This window comes from Danaus plexippus, chromosome 11, assembly GCF_018135715.1.
Source record: "Danaus plexippus chromosome 11, MEX_DaPlex, whole genome shotgun sequence".
In the NCBI taxonomy this organism is placed as follows: Eukaryota; Metazoa; Arthropoda; class Insecta; order Lepidoptera; family Nymphalidae; genus Danaus; species Danaus plexippus.
In genome coordinates this window covers 1143999-1158646 of record NC_083544.1, presented here as the reverse complement: position 1 = coordinate 1158646, position 14648 = coordinate 1143999, and the positions used below count along the sequence as shown (strand labels likewise).

The window sequence follows — 14648 nt, the reverse complement described above, 5'->3', positions numbered from 1 at the left end:
TTACTAAAATTAAATAAGGAAATTACCTTGACATATGCCAGTATCAAGAATCGCTTGTCATCGTGATATGGTATTTCCAGGGTGAGATTAACTCTCGTAAAACATTAAAATAACATACGGGATTTCTATCCCGTTTAATAACAAAGAGCAATAAAAAAATAATATGTCTCTATATATGTCTCTGAAATTGTTGTTGACTTACATTCGGTATTATTAAACCGTATGAGGCTATTTTTAATTATGAGGAAAATCTCGCGTGCATTAATATATATTGTAATGCTAAGAGACAAATTGTGTTGCGTGTAAAATTCGGCCTTGGATATAACTCTATTTTTGAATTGTATGGGAGACGACGATCAGATTGGCTTACACAGCGGCAGTATGTTCCGAATGAAATAAATTTTCCTTATATTATTATTATCCTAGTATAGAATAGCATGGTTTTGTGGCATTTTCAATAGAATTAAGGAATTTTGTTCTTTAACACTTCAACATAAAGTGAAGAATGTAGCAGAATTCCTATAAAGATGTTATAAAAAAAATATATACATATCGCATATCGTAAATTTTTTGGTAAAGTTGAAGCTCTGGAATGTTCTTTTTTTAACTTTGGTGATATCAACAACGCTATGTTAAATTATTGTCACATTAATATGACCTTTAAAGGCCAATTTGCTTTATTAATTTAGCGTAAATAATTACAATTTCGTCACATCGTTCCGATGTAAATGAAGTTTTGGCATGAGATCTACAAATGAGCATTATGCAAACGGCCATGAATCGGAATCTAATTGAAAAAATAAAAAAAGATGCTTGATCTTTATTAAAGAGTGAAACGTAATTTGGCCTTGATGTATTTCAATATGAGAGTTAGTACATGTAAGTGTTTGTATAGCAATAATTACTAATTTCGTATAAAATACAATGGTAAACTATGAACATGGCTCAATACTTTCATATATATTTATCGACACCTAACATCAAGTACGGCAATTTAAAAATTAGTTCCAGAAGCATACCAGTACATTTATAAGAATGAACGACTATGTCCGAGTTAAAATCTTAAACATAACTTTTTTATAATGAGTATACAATTATCGTTTATTTGGTTTATATTAAAATTTTAGGCAAACTTTCTGATTTAAGACTTTCGCAGTATTCATTTAAGAGTATTTTAGTTAAGAGTATTTATTGAGATTTTTCTTTTAAACTTTACGAAATAAGTTTTTAATAGAAACAACTGTAAAGTTATACAATTTTTATATTATCGAAAAAATTAAATAAAAATTAAAAATGCATTTGCAACTCAACGCCCGTTTCAAGCAAATAATATCGAAGAAGTATTAGGCAATGTGAGGTGATGTCTTCGAGATGTAGAAATATTACTATTGCGATCACGAGTACGGTTAGGTGGGTCAGTTAATAAAAAAATTAAGGAAATAATTTGAGCACATACAAATATCTAGAATATTTTTATTAAATTTCTGAATCTTTAGACCAATTAACATTTTCTGTTCTAGTAATATATATTAAATCACTGTTAATGTTCTGTTAAATTAAATTAATATACACTTAATGAAATAAACTATGATTGCGAACGGTGCTTAAGAGACGTGGATTTAATTTATATTAAATAAGAGGTTAACATCTTGTTACATCTAAATGAAGTGATCGCTTGGGGCATTTATTTCGGCTAATCTCTCGATTTGTCAATCAAAGTAGAAGCTTCATCAATAACTAGGCTTTAAGTATGTATTCGCATTCCGTTTGTTTGGAAGAGAAGGAGAGTATGTCAGAAGATGTAAGTACTATTTTATCTTAACCCTAATGTCCCTTATATTTCAAAACCTTCAGCTTCATGTAAGTTACACTACGATCGCATGATCCATAAGATTAGAGCAAACTTGAATCTTATAAAAAAAGTTTGTAACATTTAAATATAATATGTAGAAGATTTTTTTATAATTTTAATTTCAGACAATCTATGACTTCGTTCTAGTTTAAAATATTTATCGTCTAAAGCCTAACAAACGCTTCTAGTCTTGTTGACGTAATTTAGGCCACATCTTGCACATTATGTTTGTTGGTAATTAAGATGGACACACTAAAAGTTTAGTACATGCAACACATGGGTCGTAAGAAACAGAATCTATGGACATACTAACATTAAGGCATCCGTAAACTACATCGAGTTATTTGTCACTTAAAAATCGCTGTTTTAATAATCAATTTTATATTGTAATTTTATTACGTAATTAATAATACTTATCCAAGAACAATAGCTGTAGTCCCAACCAGTGATTTGTTCTTAATTACTTCAGCAATAAAATATTTCTGTTAGAAAAAAACATCATGACACAATGGCAAAGGTCTGAAGCAATGAATCCAATAGAAACAAAACGCTTGCTGTCACAACTCGTTTTACCGATTTGTTACAAAATCCAACTTTCATAACGCTCATCTAGGTAACTTAGACTATTAAAACACTTCCAAAATAGTTCTATCATTAAAAAGGCACAAGTACCCATAAGTCATAATAACTAGTGTACGCACTTGTAACATGTCCAGTGTTAATAAAATGTCCCTATCATGTGATATAGAATAGGGGTAATATTTCGTACTAAATAATTTATTTTATAATGATTCCAAAAATTTTAATGGGTTCACTATAAAGCTACGACTGACGTTTTTTATATGATGAGATCTAAGACTTCCGCGAGTATTCATTTCCGCCACGTCTGCCCGTGATCACGGTTGCTGAAAAGTAACCGAAACGTGGGTATTAAAGTTTTGTCAAATAATAAAATACGCGTAGTAAATGCGAAAAGTATAAGTTTTAACGGTTTTTATTTCACTATTTATTTGAAATTTCGTTTTGTACAGCAACAATGGTCAAGCGAAGACGAGATAGAAGTTTTATCTTTATTTTATTAATATTTTTTTTAATATTCAAAATTTAACTTTAAGTATTTCATTTTGGAAGATATCTCTCTGCCATAAGAGATAAACATAATACATTTTTCATAATTTAATTATGTTTTTAATCAGTTTATTGTCGATGATGTTTATTTTTTTTCTAACAAGAATTTATGAACTTTTGTTATTCTTGTGGTTTATAATAGAAAAATTATAGAATATTTAACTGTATTATGAAATAACCGTGTATAATTTCTAATTTCAAGAATAGAAATTCATATCAATCATAACAATAAAATCTTGTTATTTCGTTTGCCACCGTATAAATTTAAATCAGCGGTTTCTTTGAACTTAAGTGAGCATTTTAAATTCGATGTTTTTGTTGAAATTACTCATGCTTTTACGATGCTATTGTGTGCATTAGCGCATGGTATCTGAAAAATTAATAACAAGACAAACGGTGTAATAAATTAATAACAAAACAAGTCCAAGATTTTCTCATAATTTAATAACACCTAACGGTGAATTGTAATTGATTTTAACGTAGGGTGGGTTAGGTTAACAAAGATGGAGTGAGAAGTGTGCGAAATATTTATTTGCATACGTGAATGTTATATTTTATAGTAACTTAGTTTTAGAATCGAAAAGTTTGAGATATTTCTATATGCATGAAGTACTTGTATAATTGATAATGTTTTTATTTTTCGTTAAAATTAATACTTTGTAATGCTTTTTAAGAATTAATGAGGAGGAGATAGACAAGACTAAAACGTATGTTTACTGTATTGCCAGAAATTGTTTTTTTTTTTTTGTTATTTTGTCGAATGAGTCATTACATTGGGTTTATTTGCTAAGATGAATGTTACTTAAACTGACAATGAGATTTGAAAAATGTTAATATAAGCACATTACGAGGTTAGTCAAAAAATGATGTCTCTAGCTAACTCTTTTAAAATTTTAATACCATTTTCAATCAGACGTATAAGTAAAAGGAACTCTCCTTATTATAAAAAATGTATATAATATTTGAAATAGATATAAAATAACACTGTACCTTTAAATAAGTCGTAATGGTAAGTAGAAGCTACAGTTTAGTTTACCTAAATAGATGTTTATTTTTCATTTTCGTAATTTAGCCTTTGTTTTTATTTAAGTTCATGTGAAGTAAAAATGTTATTAACTCATGCAAAAGTAATGGATACAAAAATTAATAATCAAATCTAATTGATAATCCTTTTTGTTTAAGAATAAACTTAACTGTACAAAAATTATAGCAACGCATTATTGTTTATATGTTGCTATGTATATTTTGACGGGCAACTCGAACCGAAGATATGTTAATACGTCATATCAAACTGTATGATTTTGACTTATAGCAAAGGTAATCAATTTTTAATTGAAGTTTTAACACACCTGGTAAAAATAAAACTAGAGTCTTCTTAAAAAAACAAATGTCTTCATTCCATTCGACAAACTCCTTCGTGTTTTCTCCACACAAAACTCAAGATTGACATTTGCAGAATATTCCACGATTGAAGTGCAAATGAAGCCACAGCATAAAAAAGACAAACACATCTGCTATTACTAATTAAAGATTTCAAGCTCCAAAAACAGATTACTATAATGTTTTTTTTTATTTGGTGATAAAACAGATCTTACTTCGAAATGTCGTACAGGTATAAATATAATGAAATTTGAAATTGAATTATTTTAACAGGCGTTTTATTTTATTTGAAATTGACTTGTTTCATCAGGAGTAAATAAATTCATACAATAGATAGCGTTGATTGCAATTATATTACCCCAAGTTGCATAGTCACACTATTCAACTTTCCAGTTTATCATTCATAAATACAGATACAGGTTATAGAAAAACTGGTAACGCATCGTACTTAGTCGCTTTCAAACGTGGTGTAAGCTTACAGTGTCCTCACTTGTGGCAAGTGAGTTGCTTGTGTACATAAGGCTTAGTATGAGTACTTGTGGGCACCACTTAAACCTACACCTGGGTCGCAAGTCCCAGGCACTATTGAAACTTCTCTCCCAGCAACGATGGACCCGGCGCCTCACGGTGAATACATGGAATGTTAAGCAGAAGAAGAATTTTTATGGAACTATAGAATATAAAAAAAATATAAATAAATTTAAAAAGAAACGTCATAAAATTAGTCTGAAATTTAAAATTACAGTAAATAAAACTAACATTATAGGATTCACTACGAATTTCTTATTATTTTAACTACTTAGGTACTCCAACGTTTTGCAGCAGCCATGATCATGGGCAGACGAAAACAGAGCTGCGAAAAAAATAAAAACGTCGAGAGTATGTAGTTAAAATAGAAAAAAACGCGTAGTAAATCCAAAAATATAACTTTTATTTAAATGAATTCTCTCGAAAGTCTTGGATCTCATTAATAAAATAAAGTAGATTTCGAAAATAAAATATTCTACTGTAAATTATACACCCTGAAAAAAAAAAAACAACAACAACTCTCAATGCAAAGTAAATGATATTAGTAATTGAAAGGTCTAGTTATATTTATATTGCATAAGTAGGAAATAGTATTAATTACAAGCCTCGTATATATAGATTGATTTTTTGTTTTGATGTCTATTGTATTTATTGATTATTCATTGATCTTTGTTTCTGACTGAATCTATTAAAAAATCATAATGAGTCTTATGTTCGTCATTTTCCTTTTGAAATGTTTCTTCTGTATGTTATTTGGCGTGAGATTTTTAAGAAACTTTAACGAAGTGATTTTGGTTTTTTTTTTTAATATTTAATCTAAAAATACTTAAACTCTTGATTAACACCCAAATCCCAAAAAAACATGGGACTGACCCTAACTATTTTATAGATTGTTTAGATTTGATGATCAGGAACACTTTCCTAAGGGCAAAATGTTACGCTGTCCTATCCTTATTGTTCTTTCATTTACAATTCATCTTTCGTTTTCTTTCTCATCCTTAATTTAAATAACGAAAATTTATCTGAGAACAGCTATCAGCTTACACTTCAGTGGTGGAGTGATTTCTGTCTTTGTTAAATATATGAGAAATATTGAAACGAGGTGATTCTATTAAGATGGGTTGGGTGAACAATCAACCGTATATTGGGGCGCCATCTTCTCTTATGAACATCTCGAACACGGAGGCAAATTCTATTATAGGTTTTTTTTTCAGACAAAACAGCCTCTATTACAGCTATCAGATAAAGCCTCTTAAGAAAACCAGATATTTCACATGTGGGAAAAATTAAATTACCATCAGGTAAACACCTTTCAAGGGTGGAAATGATTGTTTTCCTAAGGATAAAGATATCTACTGATGGTGAAAACATGTTGGCGTCACTGCTAAATATTTGTCCTAAACATTCTACATTACACAGAGAATACAAAAAGAGAGCGGAGATTTATAATTTCACTTTATAAACAGTAAAACGGCTATAAACTTTACAGAGCATTTGAATACAAAGTCTATTTCGTAATATATAGAATTTGATGTCAATGAGAATTATACAAAAATGGTTCTAATTTATAATACCATCAGTATCACTCTAGCTTGTAAGTTATATGTCCCTATTTTCAACCTAATTAAGTATTGTATATATGTCTGTATGTAAACAAAAAATGTTTTACTGTTGTACCTGAGACCTGGCGTTGATATCGTGTGTTGAAAAAACATTAATAAAAAATGGTGGATTTAGACAGCAGTTACAATGAGAAAGATTTCTTAGGTATGTGAAAAATACTTTAATAAAATATTTTATATTATTTTAGACTATGATTTCGGGCAAACTAAAGATTATAAACTTAAAACAGGTAAAGAATCCGAAACGAAATAACGATTTTCAGTGCAAGAAAATGTGATCAATGTTATGGATGTAACAATGAATAAAAATGTATGCATATGTTCTATGTGACACCTTTATTATATTTAAAATTAAATAATTATATATATATATATATATATAATTATTTAATATATATATATATATAGTTTAGTCTATATAAAATGTAATTCTTCAGCAGCAGTGGAAGCTTGGACATTCTCGGAAACATCGATGGGGCTCGGTGCAGTTATTGCAGGATACCTGATACTTGTTCTGAAGATCTTACCACACTATATGAAAAATAGACATCCTTATGCTTTGAATAGAATACTCGCATTGTATAACGTATTTCAAGTCGCCTTTTCTTTGTACGCTGTTTTTCTTGTAAGTTCACATAATTGCTATCTTATTTCTTGTAGGAGATTTTTAGATATATGTACATATTGTTCTACTTAGAATACATTGGGGTTATAGTCAAAAACATTCAAATAATCATTTACATTCATCCTCGTAGTCTTTTCACAGACTTGCAAATAAGTAAATAATAATGACTGCTATTTGTCCCAGGGGAATTTATATTTTACGAAAAACAGTAATTTAATTTTTAAATTATTCGTAATATATTAATGTATGCAAATAATTGCGTTTTCAGTACACGAGGTATATTATAAATCACGGAATAATAACAACAAGGTGTCCCAAGGGCGATGACCTAAAAGCTGTAAGTATTGAATATTGTTATAATTAAGTTTACCTACTTGTCATATAGCCCCAATTTCTGATTATCAGGAACGATAAAAAATATCTATATAATGATTGTTTGATTGCATGATTCACATAAACGAAAAGACCAGCATTATGATATAATAGTTGAAGGATGAATGGACAGTATCGAATTAACCATTGAATAGAATATGCTACAGATCCGAGCTATACGTCGTTTCTCACATTTAAATTATCTCATCCTTATTGAGCATCATTAACTGGTAAAAAAAACTCAGTAAGACATGGAATAATGATATACTTGATGTTAAAAAGACGTCAAACATTAAGAATAGGTTTTACTTAAGGTCACTCCCATTGGTATCCTTAAGAACCTTCAGTAGACCACTGCTCTGGATCACTCCTGGACTGTGAAATAACAAAAAAATATTATATTCTTTTAGGTGATAACAGAGATTTGGCCTTACTTCATAGCGAAACATGTGGACTTACTTGACACGGTGTTCTTCGTCCTCCGTAAGAAGGACAACCAAGTGACATTCCTTCACGTCTTCCACCACACCCTGATGGTGACGTGGACTTGGTTCCATTTGATGTACCATCCGTCTGATCATTTCGTTGTCGTCGGATTGATTAACAGCTTCGTACATGTATTAATGTACGCGTACTACGGTCTCTCGTCTTTGGGACCAGAATACGCTAAATATGTCTGGTGGAAGAAACATTTGACGAAGGTGCAGTTGGTGAGTTGGTTATGTACATTTGATTAAATAAATTACACAGTGGATATCTAAATAATTTTAATGTTTAATTTAAAGTAATATTGAACTAAGTATTTGAATTTAATTTCAAATAAAAAATTTAGACTGTTAAATTATGTAGAGATTATTCTGATTGTGTAAATGTATTTTTATTTCCGTATTTTCTGTTAGAATTTTAGTTCAAATAACATTTAAATTTTTGAACTATTTTATGAGTTTCAATTTATTAATAGTGATAACAATTCACGAACATTTTTCCTTATAACTTTTGTTATTATTTCAGATTCAGTTTGTGCTGGTTCTTTCAAACTTACATTATCAGCAGAAGCTGTCTCCGTGTAGGATTCCCTCCGCCTTCCACTACTTCTGTCTGTCGAGTATCAGCTCATTTTTCTTTCTTTTCATGAACTTTTATTTAAGAAGTTATATCAAAAAGGTAAAAGACATACCCAATGACGTTGGAAACCGTGAATCTACACCTCAGAAAGTAGAATAAAAAGTTCAGGTGAAGTTAATTTTTCTTTATAAATAAATATATCCTGAAATGTTTGATGCTTACATATTATGTTTTTTTATTATTATTTCAATATATACGTGTAATATTTAAATTATATTTTGATATTTTTTAACCAAAATGTTGTCCAAATTATGAAAAATTCATGTAAACTTTTATTTATATAGCTATGCATGCTATGCTTAATTCTACTTGGGAGAAGTGACTTTACACATGATAGGTCGTTATTTTGTGTGATGTTAAAGAAAATAATAAATAGTGTATATTTTTGTACATTCAAGCAATACTGTCTTTAGTTGAATTAATTAAAATATGTTCTACTACTAACAATACAGCAATTGAAACGAAAAACAACTAGTGGAATTGTCAAAAATTTCCGAAACACAACGATTATTCATTTTTTTAATGAGGCTCTTTGTTATTTAAATTAATTATTTATGGAATTTATTTCATATGCAAACTACATGCTCATGGTATGTTCATCCAGACTCAACGATTATGTTTTTTTGCGTATATTTAATAAAAAATAACGATCTTTTAAATACTTTTATTTATCACAAAGTATTCAAATTAATGGACTAAAATTTATCATTGTCAATACTTTCTGAACAGAAGACAATAATATTCAAATATTATTTAATTATATTTAAGAAATTCGTTATGTCGTAATAATAAAAATGTTAAGTATAATAAATAAAAAATATTTTTCATCAGCCGGCATCTGCACTCCTAGCTTCTGTTTGAATTTAAATTCAATCATAAATTTCACATATTATTTCAAAGTTTTACTCCTTTTGTTGTTTTTGTCGGTTAATTTTTCGCTTATTTATAACATTAAGACTAAGATTGTCAACAGATATTATGGTATATGTATAAAAAGAACTAATAATATTATGATTTTCATTTTATTTTATGGAAATTATTTAACGTATTGTCTGCTGTGAATAATTTTATTCTTACAAGAGTAAGGAGAGGCTGTTATTATTATTGTGAAGGCTGTTTTTATATATAAAATTTTAGAACTCTTCGTTTACTGAGTGGCTTTAAATATTGTGTTTAAACAGTTTTGATATAGTTGTATTATATATGATCTTATAACAAAAGGAAAAATATATCTTATGTTATAAAGGTGTATACGTACGTGAAAATGACATTCATACGGATTCCATAGGTTTCGCGTTTTCTTAATCGTTATAACTTTTTAAAAAGAATTATATATTGTTTTTCACTATATTTGATATGCTCATGTAGCCAAGGTTAGCGTTAAATTCCTCGCTGGTTGCGTATTAAGGGTCACAGCAGACAATAAGCAATGTTTTATTTATACTGAATAAATTATTAAAAAAAAAATCAGTTGTAAAGACGAAACGTGTGTTCTAATAGAGACGGATGTAGGTGTTGCAGCGACGGAAACGAAAGTGGACTGGCCTTTGAGCGGTTGCTCCAATAAAACCTTTGCGTGTACCGATCAATGTTATTGTACATTCATGTATATTTCATATGTGGATCTCAAATTACTCAAGAGCGTGTTAGTTTATTATTGCATATCTCGACACGTGAAACCTAATGTGCGCAAAAATAATACAACAAAATAAAAATTATTTTTCATTTTATTCTCACACTTAAAATATTAATGTATTTTTTACCGTTCAATCTAATAATTGAACTTTTATTTGATTAATCTTCGAATTTAAACTTGTTTTTTTTTTATGTTTTATCATATAGTTTCGTCAAACTCTTCCCTCTTCATCGTTTAATTATAAAATTGACTGTTAAAGAGTTTTGCCATGATTATCATTTGAATGATATCACTTGGCATTTGAATAGGCAATTCTTTTTTTACAGACATGACGAATTAGGTATGATTTACAAGCGAATTTAAGCAATATTTGTTTTAAGTGGAATATCGTATCAATTTGACTAATTAAAGCTATTGTATTCATATTGTTGTATGTTAATTTTAAATTATCTATTTCAGTATGAGAATGTATCGGTGTTAATGATAGTTAAGTTTTAATTTATTAACTGTCGTTTAAACAATATCAGATTCATTTTTACTACTACGTTACTTTATGGTAACGAATATCGTATTAGAGCGTGAAAGAACTTTTCATGACTGTTTTTTACAGATATTTTTTTAGACTCATTACTTCTAATACAGTTGATGCGATACACATTATAGGTTAGATTAATGGCAACACTGATAATATAAATTGAGGAAAAGCTATTGACACTTTCATAATCCATCCCAGGAAGTGGACTGATGTCATAAGCAAATATGTAACAGTCTATGATTTGGCCTTAGTTTAAATTTTCAAACAGGTTTTTTTTTTGTTATTATTTATGTCTATAATTTTCTTTTTATATTAATTTATTTATCTTAGTACTTTTAATATTTCATATTTTGATTTTCAAAGTACTATTAACTACTACTAATAAAAAATTGCATAGATATCTTGATACGTAACGATCTACATTATAATACCCAAATTTTCAACATTCTGTTAGTAAAGATTAATAAAAACAAAGAAAGGCTTCAATATATCGAGTATTTAAACTTAAAGTTCTCATTGAGGAAATAATGATTTTAAATACTTTAGTAAATAATATCTAAACTATGGCATGTATCTGTAGATATTGATTCTACTATATTTAATTACACGATAGGTATTTATTTAATATTATTTTAAATCAAACATATTACAATGCCACTTGTATTTTATATAGATTATTTCTAAGTTATACCAACCTATCTTCAATTTACAACCTTCGAAACCTTACATTTTCATCAATTATTACTATAAAATCAACGCCATACATTAATATTACCAAAATAGCCACTGAAGGAACTCTATTCGTGGTGATCATAAAATGGCTTTGAAATATTATTCCCAAAGAGTCTCTTTACTTTTGGCATGAATTGGTAGGAACAAGACCATGCAGTAACCAAAATACCAAGGTCTGTAAAACATGTTAAGAACCAGCGAGGCGGAAAATAAAAAGATACTCTTATTAGCAATCAATACGATCTACGTGTACCCTTACAATATTCTTACTTTAACCATAAAAATACACCGTACTTCAATTTAGACGTAATAGGTTTTAATTTTTTAACATTATAAGTCTGACTTTTTCATTAATATTATGTCAATTGATTGATTATTTTTGATTTTATTGTAAATACCGCAGAGAAACTTAAAGTTCCTTAAAAATTTTATTATATATAAAGTAATATTTTTTAATGGTTTTGCTATATCAATTTAACTGCTTTTAGTCAGTTGGGTTTAACAATTTTGAATAAAAGAAACATTCTTTTATGCATTATGTGAAATTACATACATTAAACGAGTCTTCATCTTCGTCGGCGAAGGCGAGGTGTGTTTATATTTTTATGGCGTGTTGGAGGGATGAAATTTGTTATCAGCATGTTTTATCATCAGGGTTTAAGAGCGGGTCTTTGGAATAACTCTTGCTTATAGGGAAGTTGGGAGACGGAGTGTAGTCGGCGGCTTACACAACAAAGTAGTTTGGATGTGATATCGTCATTTTATAAAATCTCTTCAAAATTGTGCGTGGCTTTCGTAGGAAGTTACAGATCTTTTGGAAATCAGAGTTCCTGGATATAGTGCACTTGCACTGCAATTTGCTGATGGCTGAAGGAATAGTTTGAGCACAGTACACGCTTGTCTGCGGGATAACTGGAAGGACATATCCAGTTAAGTATGACCTCATTTCTAAGAGTCATTGTTTTTACGACGGAACTGTAATAAAATGGTATGGGCTGTATAAAAAGTCGGCAGCTCTATTTCTTACTGTCTGAATAAATGTGCGAAAGATGAGAACTTCCAGATTTTTGGTCTTTTTTTCCTAGATACAGGTTGGTTTTACAGTTAGTAAAATAACTAAATTAGTAAAATTTCTACTATATATATATAGCTTTTGGTCGTTCTAGGTATCAAAGATAATTTTTGGACCAGTAGCTTAGCCTTGTTCAATCCAGAATCAGCTGTAACCTTTTCTACTCAGCACTTCTTTGATAAGGCTCACTAAGCCACTTATCCAATAGTTCTAGCAGAAGTAACATTGTTGTTTTACGTAGAGATAAGATTGGCGATTCAGGACATATCTTTACAGCTTCCTTCACAAAATAGATATAAGAGTAAAGCTTGGACGGTATTAAACCTTTTCTGGTCGTGTTTAAAGTTCTTTCTTGAAATTGTATCTATAATCACCTTGCTTTGGAACACAATCGTCCTTACCGAAAGATCAAACATGAGTTTTTGTCTTGTAGATATTGTTTCTTCTCTTTCAGCTACACCAGCTTTTTAAAATCATAGTCTTTTCCGCATATGTGTTTCTTTGATCTTGCACTTTTTAAAGTTCGTTTCTTTAATACGTTACTTTTTCGCTTCCTTCTACAATTTTGTTAACCTTTCATTGTCCCTGTACAGTCAACCGCAATAAAAAGTAACAAGAAAACTGTAGTAAGATCTCTTACCGCACTATGTGTATACGCTGATGATAATAGTATATGTTACTACAGTTTTCACTTTTAGTATTTGAGATTAGTATGTCCACTTAAATATAACATTCCGGTAGAAATAATCCATTAAATATAAAGTGTAAGAAAGTGTTAATATTTGTGTGTTTGTTATACTCGAAGTTATTGTTAACGGTGTAGGAACAAAGGTGACAACTCTTCAAATTCAAACTCTTGTGTTTTTCTGTCTCCTGGTCTCCTGGTACGCTTACTCCAGTATAGTTGGATAAATTTAGTCGCAAATATTCTGCGGATTGGTAAAGGGATAGCTTCATTTACTATAGTTTATTTTGCTTGTAGAATGGAGTTCAAAGATCGAAACGTATCAGATTTTGTAACTACTCATTCGTGGAATTGTTAAAACTTTACTACTGCTGTTACTACTACTACTGGTTTATAAAAAGGTACTTAAAAATACTTCCAAATTTTGTACTATTATCAAAAAAAGCCATTTAATTAAGTAACTTAGTTGAATCCGCTTTAGGGCTTTCATCCGCTGAGTAATCACTGCATTACATAAAATAAAAATTATAATAAAATCTACTAAAAGTAATGCATTAATCGTTATTCTTATTTATATTTTATTAATTTCTTCCATTCACATATCTTATTGACAAATTCTTTAATTTTGAAGGTGCTGCTGATTTCTTCATTTATAAAAATCATGTTTTAGAAAAGCCTGGTTTTATTTTTGAATAACAAGATGCGTTAATAAGGTTTTGGGCTATTTGAATATTAAAAAAGAACATCAATCTGATTTATATTTAAATTATTTTCAAAAATTATGTTATCGGTTAGCAATTTAAGTTATAACATTTTGATTGCTAACTTTCGAATGCTAAAGTTGCAAATCATTGAATACGTCAGAAGTGTAAGTTTAATCAAATATAATTATTATGTTAATTTAAGAAATATATTTATGTATTTAAGATATAAAGATACATAGATATCTTATCGTGTTTTTGTAGTATGATAAAAATCCTATACACTTCTTACGATACTTATAATGGAAATTAGTTATAACAATTTTTTTGTTTGTCATACAGGTGTTTTCAAGGTAAATACAATAGTGATAGCAACTTTACTAAGCAAAGGAACAAAAAAAAAGTTTCGCCAAAATTTTGTAAATTTTAAGTCGCGAAATGTCGCGACTATGAAATCTCTAGAACCGTTTTTTAATGTGTTTTCAGGGGTGAAAAATCGGTTAATACATCGTTTTGTATAGAGACTGTTAGACAACACTGTTTCGACCACATTCCATAATTTTATGAATGCTTATGGAATTATAATTGGACACAACGCGTGTAATTAGTGTAGATTTTTTGGGAGAAAGATATACAATTCGACATTGGTAATTGC

General features: G+C 29.1%; 1 protein-coding gene across 2 annotated transcripts; it reads left to right on the top strand.

Moving 5' to 3' along the window:
* Positions 1-6521: 6521 nt before the first annotated feature.
* On the top strand, positions 6522-9406 carry LOC116765815 (elongation of very long chain fatty acids protein 7-like). Of its 2 annotated transcripts, none has more exons than XM_032655407.2 (5): positions 6522-6655; positions 6951-7135; positions 7404-7472; positions 7918-8217; positions 8519-9393. In XM_032655407.2, the coding sequence occupies exons 1-5, from the start codon at positions 6613-6615 to the stop codon at positions 8729-8731; spliced, it is 810 nt and encodes a 269-aa protein (XP_032511298.2). In that variant the 5' UTR covers positions 6522-6612; the 3' UTR covers positions 8732-9393. The 2 variants fall into 2 exon arrangements, with proteins under 2 accessions (XP_032511298.2, XP_061378095.1); XM_061522111.1 differs by having other exon boundaries at positions 6566-6655; positions 6948-7135; positions 8519-9406.
* The last annotated feature ends 5242 nt before the right edge of the window (positions 9407-14648 follow it).

Coding starts and splice junctions, on each gene's coding strand:
- LOC116765815 (XM_061522111.1), top strand. CDS start 6,613: ATGGTGGATTTAGACAGCAGTTACAATGAGAAAGATTTCTTAG. Junction 7,136..7,403: donor CTTTGTACGCTGTTTTTCTT/GTAAGTTCACAT, acceptor TTGCGTTTTCAG/TACACGAGGTATATTATAAA. Junction 7,473..7,917: donor AGGGCGATGACCTAAAAGCT/GTAAGTATTGAA, acceptor ATATTCTTTTAG/GTGATAACAGAGATTTGGCC.